General features: G+C 39.4%; 1 protein-coding gene across 1 annotated transcript in view; it reads left to right on the forward strand.

Annotated features, from left to right (window-relative positions):
• The first annotated feature begins 520 nt into the window (after positions 1–520).
• npdc1a (neural proliferation, differentiation and control, 1a) overlaps positions 521–13,398 on the forward strand; it is a 40,263-nt gene continuing 27,385 nt past the window's right edge. The window contains exon 1 of the mRNA XM_054756591.1: positions 521–851. Coding sequence (XP_054612566.1) covers positions 746–851 — 106 coding nt within the window. The 5' untranslated portion in view covers positions 521–745. The remainder of the gene's footprint in view (positions 852–13,398) is intronic.

Raw genomic sequence — 13,398 nt, forward strand, 5'->3', positions numbered from 1 at the left:
ATGTGTCTTACAGGCGCAATTATTGAAAATTGTGACGTGCGTGGTTATCCAACCGGTTGGTGACGTCACCACGTCGCCCCACGTTTTTTCTTCCCAGCACTGTCAACTCGCCATGCACGGTGATGCCTTCAGTGCCTGGGAAACGGTCGGAATTGCTCATAACACAAACGAGCATAATGCGAAACTGCACATTTAACGTTGGAGTCCATTTGATTTTTTCCCCCTCTACAACGAATTGTCATGCATGTCAGCTCTGTCAGTGTTTATATACATTTTATCCCGCAAAGGGAAGCGTTTGCTAAGCATGTTTCAAATAACCTATACCATTACCATTAATTATAAAGATAATAGTGCTCCGGTTTGGTTTCACATTAAATTGAGACTGACAAATGTCGAATAAACAAACCAGTTCATACAGTAACAGCAGTCTATAATGTTGCTCTTAAAGGCAAAGTCTGCTTGTTCCGTCGTTTCCGAGGTGACCCTGAAGGCACCAAGCGCACCCTCACACACACACACACACACACACACACACACACACCTCCTTCTCCGCCTGAAGCTCCGCTATCTTTAGCAGCAACGTCGCCAAGGATTACCGGATAGACTACCTGCCTGCTGTCCGCTCCATCGCTTCACAGAATCAACTACACAACAGCGACACAACACCCACAAACGATGGGGGAATGACAACACAATCCCCGCTTCCCGACAAGACCACCACCAACCACCACCACCACCACCGACGATGCCGCCGCTCTCCAGCCCGAGGAGCGAACGTCATCGCCGGGCCTCAGCGCTGCTTCTGGCCGTGGTCATGCTCTGTGTCGTCCGCTCCTCTGCTAGCTTTTCAGGTAAAACAAACACCACAAAACAATACAAAAAGAGCGACTACTTTCATAATTAAAGATTTTCTTTTTTTGTGTGAATTGTGGCGACGACGTGCGTCATCATCTTTTACTGGACAGGCACCTGTCAGACAGAGAGCAGGGCAGACGCTAGACTGTAAAATGGAGACGTTAACAACACAACCAAAAAAAAGAAATCACATTTTAGTGAGATAAGCAGCGATTTTATTCGTGTTTGTCGTGCTTGGTCTGTCTTGGTGCTGTGTAGCCGCCTGCTTGTGGGGGCGGGTTTCGTTTTTGTGAAGGTAAAACAAGAGTTTTGTAGGCTAAAATGTCATCTTTTTTTGCAAGGTGCACTCTTTTGTGCTGCAAATGTCACACATTCCCGCTTTAAACATGTTACACAGCAACAGCAGCTAAGTGTCAGTTGGGATTGGAGTGTTTTGCTAAAATGAGAAAGTGTATATGTGCAGGTGATATATATGTTGTCAATATGGCTCCTATTGGTGCTATGCCGCTGCAGTAAATGCTGCTGCTGCTGCAGCGTGTAGTGCTGTTTAGGAGATAATCTGCTCCCCAAATCCTGAGAGAACCAACAGCTGGATAGGCGCTCGTAATCTTTAACCATCCCCACAAACACGTTTTTATCAATGTGAACCAGCAGATGTGGATTTATTTCTACACCCACGAGGCACGAGGCCATCCACGCATCTGTTAGTTCCTCTCAATGTGTCATGTTTATCATATTTATCCGTGTTTTTCTTCTACTTGTATGTCGTTCTGCCGAGGCACTTGTTTGGGTTTTGCAAGATCTCCCATAAGAAATCACAGGAGTAGGAATAATCTGTTCCAGTGTCAAACTGTCCTCAAAATGACAAGAGCGCGCCGCTGATTTTAAGAACCTACTGCAAAAACACTATTGAAAGATCCTCTATTATGACAGAGGTGCTCTTAAAGAATTGACTGCTAAAATGCAAGTCAAACATCCTCTGTATGCCAGGAGTACTTTGCTTTTTTAATGATCTACCTAAAAAACACTTTTCTAAGGTCCTTTGTGTGAAAGGACTCTGCTGTTTTTAAGGACCTCCTGCAAAAAACAACAACAAAAAAAACACTCATCAAAGATCCTCTATGTGACAGGAGTACTCTGTTGTTTTTAAGGATCTAACACAAAAACACAAGTCAAATATTTTCTATGTAACAGGAGTGCTTTGCCTTTTTTAAGAACCTACTGCAAAAACGCAAGTCAAAGATCCTTTATATGACAGAGTGCTTCTACTATTAAGAATTAACTGCAAAACACTAGTCAGGGATCCCTTTATATGATGGGGCACTCTACTGTTTTCAGGAACCTTTAGCTAAAACACTCGGCCAAAATCCTCTATGTGACAGGAGTGTTTGTAAGGGCCTACGGCAAAAGCATTGGTCAAAGATCCTCTATATACAGGAGCACTCAGCTGTTTTTTAAGGGCCTACCACAAAAACAATAGTCAAAGATCCTCTACGTGACAGGAGCGTGCTTCAAGTTTTTAAGAACGTACCGCAGAAGCGGAAGTCAAAGATCCTGTATACGTCAGGAGCGCTCCGTTTTTTTTAAGGATCTGCCGCGAAAAGACTAGTGAAAGATTCTCTATGTGACAGGAACATTCTGCTGTGAACTTACCACAAAAACACTCATCAAAGACCCTGCATATGACAGGAGTGCGCCGCTGATTTTATGGACCTATCGCAAAAGCATTCGTCAAAGATCCTCTGTGTGACAGGAGTGCTCTGAAAGAACCTACCCCAAAACACAAGTCAAAGATCCTGTGTGTGACAGGAGTGGTCTGAAAGAACCTACCACAAAACACAAGGCAAAGATCCTCTGTGTGACAGGAGTGCTATGAAAGAATCTACCACAAAACACAAGTCAAAGATCCTCTGTGTGACAGGAGTGCTCTGAAAGAACCTACCACAAAACACAAGTCAAAGATCCTCTGTGTGACAGGAGTGCTATGAAAGAACCTACCACAAAACACAAGTCAAAGATCCCCTGTGTGACAGGAGTGCTATGAAAGAACCTACCACAAAACACAAATCAAAGATCCCCTGTGTGACAGGAGTGCTATGAAAGAACCTACCACAAAACACAAATCAAAGATCCCCTGTGTGACAGGAGTGCGCTGCTTTTTGTGAGAACCTATCGCAAAAACGGAAATCAAAGATCTTCTATGTGACAGGAGCGCTCTGTTGTTTGTAAGGACCTACGGCAAAATCATTAGACAAAAAGATCCTCTTGTATGACAGGAGGGCTCTGAAAGAACCAACCACAAAACGCTAGTCAAAGATCCTTTATGTGGCAGGAGCACTTTGCTGTTTTTAAGGACCTACCGCAAAAATTATATTTAAGGATCTTCTATATGACAGGAGCACTCTGAAAGAACCTACCACAAAACAGTAGTCAGAGATCCTCTACATGACAGGAGTGCTTTGAAAGAACCTACCACAAAATGCCAGTCAAAGATCCTCTTGACGACAGGAGTACTCTGCCTTTTTTTTTTTTTTTAAGACTTCCTATCGCAAAAACACTAGTCAAAGATCCTCTATAAGCCAGAGGCGCTGATAGACTGTACTGCAAAAACGCTAATCGAAGATCCTCTACTCTACTGTGCCTTTTAATTTAGTTTAATTTTTTTTAAAGAATCCTACCGCAAAAAGCACTTGTCAAAGATCCTTCATGTGACAGGATCTTAAGGGCCTACCACAAAAATCACTTGTCAAAGAGCGTCTATACAACATGACCACACATTGTGCTTTTTTTTTTTTGCATGTTTTGCCAACGGAATGGGATCATTTCACAGTCTGAAGGTTCTGCACTCCTGTTTCCAGCTCCTCTCCTGGTTGCAGCATGTAGTGGGCTTCCTGTGGCTGTCATGCCGTGGATGAAATGTCATCTGTATTGTTTTTTTTACACATTTTAGTTTGAATGGTTGCGTTCAGAAAGGACGTACAATATCTCCACGCACTCAGTTTTTTTTTTTTACATTTTTTATTCTTATTTCCTTGCAGCCAAGTTAGTCATGAAGGTTTTTGTAGTGGGCACACTGTCCGCACTGCTGGGGGACATAACGGGCATAAAGGCCACGGAGTGGATTTACTGCACTCCCACTCACGTGTTTATTTCACTGAGATGAATGAGAATAGAGTGTTGGTTTATACTGTAATGATATGAAATGTACAGCACACGTCGAAAGGCATCTACTTATTCATCCGTCCAAACAAGATTCTTTGCTAAATGGCGCGTCTCATCATGGAGCGTTGCGTGTTTCCATGCAAGTAGTATTTGTATCTGTTAAGTGTACACATGTCAACAAGACTAGACAAAACCATGGCAATAGAAATAGTCTGTTCCACGGCTAAACTGTCACCAGCATAAAACATTTATGGTCGCCACAAAGCGATGAGGATTTTGTGTCGGAGATTTCAGATGCAGGCCGATTCTACTTTTTGTTTGCTGATATCAGGCCCATATCCAGTATCAGTATCAGGTGGGGACACCCGTAGTGTACGCACTGCGACATCCAGTCGTGACAGAGTGACAGTCATGAACGTCAGTTATTTCATTTGAACATTTCCAAGTATTTTTATTCAGTTTAACTGAGAACTGTGAAAAATAGAAACATTTTTTGTACAATCTCTTCTTTTAAAACACGACAGGAATCTCTTGTTTGTGGCGGTTAATTGGTTCCAGAACCGACTGTGATAAGTGAATTTCAGCCAAGTAGGATTCCTCATTTCTAAATGGAATATTTTGGTAGTTGGAGCATAGAAAACCTGTTTACCACCTTCTAAATACGCTGTTTTTGTTTTTTTTTTTAGCATTGTAAGAATCCTCTAGAAATGAAATAACACCCCTATAGTCACCTTCACTGTCATATTGCCCAATATAGTAGACATAATAAGAAAAAATAAGACCTATAAGACATAATGTTAATGACTCTCTTGGGAGAGGTCCTTGTTGTTCCTTTTTTTCCCTCCTGTTCTGTACAGTACTTCCTGTGGTGGCCATTGTCTCATCTTGAAAATAACTTCTTAGCACATCTTTACAAAATATCAAAGTGGCTAAGTTGTATCCTTTCATTTTTAACTATGTGGCCCTCGCAAGCCACTGTAACACGTAAAATTAAAAACATTTTTAAAAAATTCCGACGTAGTGACTAAATGGAAGGTTTTTTCTTCTTCCTTGACATGACATTTGTTTTTGTTGCAGCTGGCATTTCTCTTTATCCTTTGATGTTTGCTAAACTACCATCTGGGGTCCAACGTGAGCGTGTTTTTCAAACTGTATGACGTCAGTGGAATTGGACTTTGGAGGTTCCACTCTGCAGAGGGTGTTTGGACGTATGCGTAGTCACCACCTGTTGCCTGGGAAAAGCTTTGATGGGAATTCACCTGTCGTCTGGGCGGCTGAGCAGGTGATGAGCTTGTGTCATTCTTCACCAGCAGACATCAAGCGGCGTCCTGAGCTGGAATGGAATGAGGAAGAAGGCTTGCCAAGCTTTTATGAAAAGAGCGGGGACGGTGTTGTTGTTTCCACTAACACGCTACAGTAAATCTCAAGAGCTCTTTGAATGGGCGTCGTTGACAATAATGACACAAGGCCGGTCGTAAGCGTCAGGCTGAAAAGACACCACCACCAGGACAGACGAGGAAGGATGGTATCGATCCCACCCTTTGTGGTCTTTGTTGTCGGAGAAGAGGCCTCTCCCGCTTTGACGGATGCTTTCTTTTTCAAAGTTGCTGCTTCTTCTTCTCTTCTCCTTTTGCTTCCTTTAAAAGCAGTGATGACGTTACAAAACAAGGCTGCTTATACAAGATGACTTTTTTTTTTTTTTAATAACTCAAAACTGTCATTTTGGCTTTTTGCAGAAACGTCCTTTGTCAGTATGCTCTCAACTTTAACAGCAAGCTTTATTTCTTTATGCGCTTGAAAATGTTGCCACTCAACTGTCGTGCATGTTTCTACACGTATTGTACTGTTGTTTACAATCATGCTCCTTACTGGTAGTACAACATTGGTTGTGTTGCTGCTGTGTTGTGCAATATACTTGACTATGTGGTCAAAAAGAGCTTTGCACTTTCTCATGTACTCAGAATTATTATTATTTACTCATTCAATACCAAAGACGTAGTTATACCTTTTTATAAACTCGAACGCCCCATTCCAACAACATATTCATACGTCTTTTACGATTTTTTGCACGAGAGACAAAAAGAGGCCAGCGCTCCACTAATGCATTTCACTTCAGAGCACTTTTAAGCCATAAAAACGGCCACAAGGTGGCAGAAGTGTATTTGATAAGAGCTCGGCAGAGATCATGTAAACAGACAAAGCACACAAGACAGGAAGGAGGAAGTGAGAGAGCGTGGAGGAGTGGAGCGTGCAGAATGTTACGCATTGTAGGGAAATTTTTAATGCATGCACACTAGTGTACACACATTTTGAATAGTTAATGGTTTTATATTCGTAAATCAATTGTTATTTTGATGTAAAACAACCCCTTTGTTGTGTCGTTTATGTTGCAGTACAATACAATACAATACAATACTATTGTAGTTTAGATATATGAGATATAACAAAAGCAAAAAAAAAATTGCGTCAAAGTTTTAAATATATCTTTTCACAAAAAGCTGGTTTTCTCCCTTTTTTAGTGGGGAACTGGTATTTTCCTGAAACTTACCTATGTTCTACTGCTGATTACTAAAGAATGGAAAAAGGTAGAAACAAACTTGTTTTTTCTGATGATAGACGGGAGTCTAATCTTTCTTTTGGACAGTTCCATGTTTATATGGCCATAGAACACAATATTCTGTGTGCCTTGAAAATCAGTCAAAATTGTCTACAATGGCCGGTACTGAAGGGGATGTCTTTTGAAAAATGGCTGGGATTGAATGAGTTAAAGTAAAAATAAAACAAAAACCTGTTACAGATACAATGCAACCTCGGTTTCAAAACGTCTGACAAAATAACAAAAATAATATGAACAAGAAATAATTGTATGGAGAATAATTATAGTTTAAGATGCAGAAAACTGTGTGAAATAATTCTAAATGAGGCATGGATGGTGAGGCGAGTTTCCTGTACATCAAATTCAAATTTGGGCACGGCATTTTACGGAACGATACAGTGCAGGGTAAACAGGCTAGTTTGTTACATGTAATTTCTGAAAACCGAGGCAAAATTGGAGTGAAAATTTTTGCCGACTCATACGAAAAGCGAGGTTTCACGTTTCAGAAACAACAAACTCTCTTCAATTATCGCCTGCTTCCAATTAATCCTCTTTGCGCTTTAGCCAAATAAACAACCCCGCCATGATCAGAGTGTTTACAGGTTTATTATTGATTGATTTTAGTAGTAGTTTTTGTAGCGTGATATTGAAACATTAAAGGAAAAAGTCGGAATATTAATATTATGAGAAACAAACAAAACAAAAGTAAGTTGTAATTTTTTGAAAATTAGGTTCGAGGAAAGGTTATGGGAATAAAGTTGTAAAAGTTGAAAATTAGGTTGCAGAAAAAGATATGTTAGAAGAATAAAGTCAAAATATTACGAGAAGAAAATTTACAAGAAGGAAGTTGAAATAGAAACGGCAGCAAAAATGGAAAAAAACAGTTGTAATTTTACGAGAATAAAGTTGAAATATTAAGAGGAAAAAAGTAATAGAATGTTATATTAAATAAGTAATAATATAAATAAATCCTATTAAATAAAATAATATGTAAATAATATTGAATAAATACTATTGGGAAAAATGTTGTCATTTTAGTAGCAAAGAATTGAAATACTAAAGAAAATATGGTAAAGTTAATATTATGAGAAACAAAATAACAAAAAATAGAATTCTAATTTTTGGAAAATTAGGTTTGGGAAAAAGTTATGGGAATAAATTCAAAATATTATGGGAATAAAGTAATAATAATAATAATATTACGGAAAGATGATTATTTAAGAAGAAAGTTGAAATATTTGGAAAATTTTAAAAAACAACAGCAAAAATGGGGAAAAAAAGAGTAAAGAGCGAATTTGATACTAAATAATAGACTTATTCAAGTATATCCACAAAGCTGAGTTGCAGTTTTATTCTTGGAATATATATAACTTCAGCATTTTTTGGTGTGCGGCCCACTCTGGAAAAAGTTTGGACACCCCGCACCTCGACAGACCAAATGAATTCAAGATTCAAGATTCAAGAGAGTTTTATTGTCATATGCATAGTAAAACAGGCAGTTATACTATGCAATGAAATTCTTATTCTGTTCATTCTCCCAAGAAAAGAAAGAAAACACAGGAAAGAATAAGAATAAGAACATAAGAAACATAAACATATATACCAATAAATTAAGCAACAACAAAAAGAAGAGAAATTAATACAAATAAATATACAAATAAATAAGTAAATAAATAAATAAATAAATAAAGTGCTATGAGTGTGTGTTGCGTGCAGCGTGTGTGAGTGCTTCGTTGAGAAGCCTGATGGCCTGTGGGTAAAAGCTGTTTGCCAGCCTTGTGGAATATGAAGCAAACACAAGGAGTTAGTGGTTTGGTCTGCAGCATATCAGAAAAGAGCCAATAATGTGGATGCTGATGTGTGTGAAAATGTTATTTTGCCTAAAAGGCAAAGATAGTACGTCTGCTTTCATGGATGACTAAGTAAGAGGCTGAAATCAGAGGATATCGGTGAAAAAAAATGATGAATCGGATACCAAAATAGTTTTTGTTACCAAAAATGGCAGCGCATGTATCCTACTTAAAATACTTTTCATGCCTGCCAAGGCTGACAACACCTCAAAGGACCTATTCACCTCACTCACACGGCCACACGTTTCTGGTGGCGCTGCACTTTAAAAAAAAAACAGCAGCAGCAATAATAACTATGGAAAACGTTTTATAGATGTACTTATTCAAGAAAGATAGGGACAATGCATATCCACCATTTTCATGTGACTAATTTCCATCTTTAGTCCCTGAGGGCAGGTTGATCTTAAGTCACAACAACCATAAGTTGGAGAGGCATAAAGTGCTTGAGCGCTAAAGTGCCTAAGTGCTAAAGTGCTTTATTAATAACTAGATGATTGCAATGTCTGAAGACATTACCTGTGAATACCCAAGCCTAATGAGGTGGGGGAAAAACAAAAATAAGCAGAAAAAGGAATAAAAGAAGGAAAAAAAGGAATACAAATTATACAGTATGTGACGTATTGACGTGTATACAGTATATACAGTATGTGAGAGTATTCAAGACTATGACATCATGAAAGACAAGATTTGCATGATATGTATGTTAAATGTATGTTAATATGGGTAATCTTAATGTCTGGATTGTGCTGAACGATTTGATGTTGGACTGGCGACCAGTCCAGGGTGTACCCCGCCTGTCGCCCGAAGTCAGCTGGGATAGGCTCCAGCATGCCCCCGCGACCCTAATGAGAATGAAGCCGTATAGAAAATGGATGGATGGATGGATTTGATGTTGGAATTGTTAGAATTGGTTGAAAAATGCTGAAGTTCTCGAGTAACATAAGATCAGAGGAATATCCTTAAGTTAATTAGTTTTCTGGAAAAATGGGAATTTTGGAAAAAATTGGACATTTTTAAATGTGAAAAATAGATATCCATTGTCCTGAACGATTTGATTTGGGATTGTTGGTATTGGTTGAAAAATGTTGAAGTCATGGAGTAATTAAGATCAAAGGAAATTATAGTCATTAAGATCAAAGGGAAAGTGTCGGTAAAAGTTGGAATTTTTGGAACGTTAGTTCGAAGCCCTGTATGTGTGGAATGTTTTCATGGTGGAATGGTTTGAATCGGTTGAGAAATGTGCGAATGTTGGAAGTTTGAAAAAATGGCCCATTCGATTTCAATGCAAAAAATTCTGTGTGATTTTTGTAAAATGTGGGAATTTTTTGAAAAAACTGAAATTGCCGCATAGGATTCCCAGAGGAGCTGAACGATTTTTTGCTTGAATGGTGTGAATCGGTTGAAAAAATGAAGGACAAGTTAGCGGACAAAAAAACAGCGGAATAATAATAAAAAAATCGTGGAGAAACTTATAAACCAAACTTAAACCAAAATAATCCTAAACAAAATGAAACTCTATCAAGCCAGATTATTCTAATTTTGTGTGTTTGCAGCAGCACTTGAGATCTTAACATGGGTCAACATCCGTCGATTTTGAGGACTTATGACATTCACTACATTTACATGCAAGCAATATTCGGGTTAAAGTCAATATTCCGGTTTGTGAAACATTCTTAATAACCCGTTCACATGCGTGACGTGGAAACAGGAAGCAAAAAAAAAACGCACGGACAACGTCTCGATGCATGGAAAATGTCATTTCCGCTCCTGTATCCAAAAAAAACCAACAACAGCGGCACGGTGGATAATGAACAGCCCGGGGCCGGTGTTTGCGCTTTGGTGCTGGTACTGACCGACCACCAGTACTTGACACTGTTCTGTCTCACTTTTTTCATTAATGGAAGGCGAGAACGTGAAGAAGTAGGAAATGGAGCCGGAGCTGTGCCATCCATATCCATGCTACCCGTTTCCACCGGAGCAACACTTTGGATGAAGGTCCATTCGTACAAACCCTGCTTGGCGTAACTTCTCGCTCACCTTCTGATAGATTTTGCTATCGTGGTACTTTCTACCGTCTATAAAAGACATAAGGTTCTTGTCTTTCACCACACTAGCGAGGTGGCTGGTTTCCTCCTTGCTCCAAAAGCGGTGTTTTTGCGTGTCGCCATGTTTACAAGTAGTCCCTGCCAAAGACACAAGATTTGTTTTGAATAGAACATGCGCAGAGCACAAATTAATGTTCCTTTTGATCGGGACATCCCGATAGGCGTATACATGACCCAGGAGTAATATTCGGGTTTTAAAAAAACGGAATATGCTCATATTCCGTTTTTTTTAAAAAAGCTTTTTTAAAAGCGTTCCAAAAGGGTTATTGGTTTTTACATGGCCGTGCGCAAGCGGGTTATTGCGAATATTCCAGTTATGAAAGGGTTATTTGACTACAAAACTTAGTGATTTTTAACTCATAGATTAAAAACCATTTGGACATGAAAGCGCGTGTTGCTCTTCTCAACGAGCAGCGGGTGAACCCATCTTAAACAGGGGTGTACAAAATTTTTCCAGCAAGGGTCGTATTCAGCAAAATGTAGGGACGTTATAAACAAACCCACGTGTCAGGTGACAAAGCCCATTTTTACGATGATCTTTTTCTCCTTACGTTACACTTTTTTGCTGATTTCCCCATTTTTTAAGTTGATTTGTTAGGTTTTTTTTGTTATTTTACATATAATTCAGCTTTTTCTTGTAATATTCTGCCTTTATTTCCATAATAGTTTGTCTTTATTCTGGTAATATAATTTTTTCCAACCCAATTTTCTAAAATTGCGACGTCATTCTTTGTTTTGTATATCAAAATATAAAAACATATTTGTTTTGTAACATTTCCACATGGTGCGTATAACTAAATCGACTTTTTGCCCTCCCTCATATTACAACTTTACTCTTATTTATTACACCTTTACTGACTTTATTTTTGTAAAATTACTTGTCTTTTTTTCCATTTTTGATGTAGATTTTTTTTTGTCATTTTAAAAATAATTGAGCTTTCCTGTCATTTTTTTTCTTGTAATATTCTGACTTTATTTCCATAATAATTTCACTTTATTCTCATAAAATAACTTTTTCCCAAAAGAAAACAATTTTTATCTGTAACATTTCAACATGATGATCTACCCCCCAACCCCGTCCACACACCCCCGTCATACCCCCCCACATTATATATGAACTTTTTTCTCCTAATATTTTGACTTTACACTCTTTTTTTTTACATTTTCGCTGTTGGATTTTGTGTTTTAGAATGGGCCGAATCGGCCCCTGGGCCGCACTTTGGACACCCCTGATCTAAAACCAGTGACAGAAGAAATGTATTTCATATTTCTAAACATATTTGTTTTGCTTTGGAAGATTTTTGCTCAATTTTTTTTCCCCTCCCACAGCGTCCATAAAGCATATGCATATTTTCATGCAAATGAGATGACATCATCCAGCCTGCCCCACCCTCAAGAAGGTGCCCGGTGGTGTAGGCTGTGGTGCTCTCCAACCATATGCATTGAGTTTGGAAGCTTGTCTACTGCAGCCCCTTTAGGCAGGAAGCTGATTCAGGCTGAATATTCTATTCCTAGTCAAATATTGCACTAATATCATATCTACCCTCACTCCACCCAGTGATTCAGCCCATGGACAACATTGTAGACTAAGAGAGGCATAGATGCCACCTACACGCTGCCATTGGATACGCTCTTTGTTCTGTCTGCTGTGGAGGGGGTGGATGGAGGGTGGGAGGTGCCTGCTGCTGCTGCTCGGTCTTGACTTCATCGATGCTGACAGTAATTATTGTGTAACGCTCACACTTGTCAAACGTGACAAGCTGACTTAAAATCATGAGTCAAATTGTTGTACGTTTCATTCTTTTGGGTGTGCCAGGCAGGTGGAAAGCAATGCCCCCGTTATCCACGCTGCCGTTGCAGATCAGCGTGGGAAAGCGGCGCCTACGCAGCGGCAGCGCACCGACGCCGATAAGACACAGATAAGACACGCTCTTTCCGCCAAGCTTGTTAGATTTTGTGACTGCATTTCTGAGAGCGGGTAAGAGAGAGCGAGGACGCTATCGAGGTTGATTAGGCAACTTTTTCCACTGCAAGGCGTGACGGTGGCCCCCTTTTTAGGGCAGACCGCTTTCCGGGGTGTTTGTCGCTCGGTTGCTTGGGTGACGAATTGATTTTCTTCATCTTTATTTTAGGCAACGCTTTCATTCCAGCTCCATTCCTTTTCCAGCAAAGTCCCAGTTTTATTGATGAGAAATGAAATGAAATGACATACATTTTGTATGTTTGACCGAAGCACGCCGTCCACAAACGCGCTTTCACTTCGAGCCGTAGAACCCAACTTATGTTGCATAGTTACGTAACTTTCTTTTGGAACAACAACAGAAAACATGCGTTCGCTTTTTCTTTCACCTGCAGCCCTTTTCGGTAGGAAGCTACTTCATTATCTCTCCATTGTTTGTGTTTGTCTTTCACCTGCAGCCCTTTTAGGCAGGAAGCTACTTCATTATCTCTCCATTGTTTGTGTTTGTCTTTCATCTGCAGCCTGTTTAGGCAGGAGACAAATTCATGATCTCGCCATGTTTTTTTTTGTTTTGTTTTTTTTTAATCTGCAGCCCATTTAGGCAGGAAGCTAGTTCATTTTCTCTCCATAGTTGTTTTCTTTCATCTGCAGCCCATTTAGGCAAGAGGCTAGTTCATTGTCTTGCTGAAATTTTGGTTTTTATTTCATCTGCAGACCATGTAGGCAGCACGCTACTTCATTATTCCTCCATAGTATGTTTTTCTTTCATCTGCAGCCCTTTTAGGCAGGAAGCTAGTTTATTATCCCTCCAATGTTTTTTTTTTTCCTATCTGTAGCCCGTTTAGGCAGGAGACAAATTCATGATCTCTC

The sequence above is a fragment of the Dunckerocampus dactyliophorus genome, chromosome 17 (genome assembly GCF_027744805.1).
Source record: "Dunckerocampus dactyliophorus isolate RoL2022-P2 chromosome 17, RoL_Ddac_1.1, whole genome shotgun sequence".
Lineage (NCBI taxonomy): Eukaryota > Metazoa > Chordata > Actinopteri > Syngnathiformes > Syngnathidae > Dunckerocampus > Dunckerocampus dactyliophorus.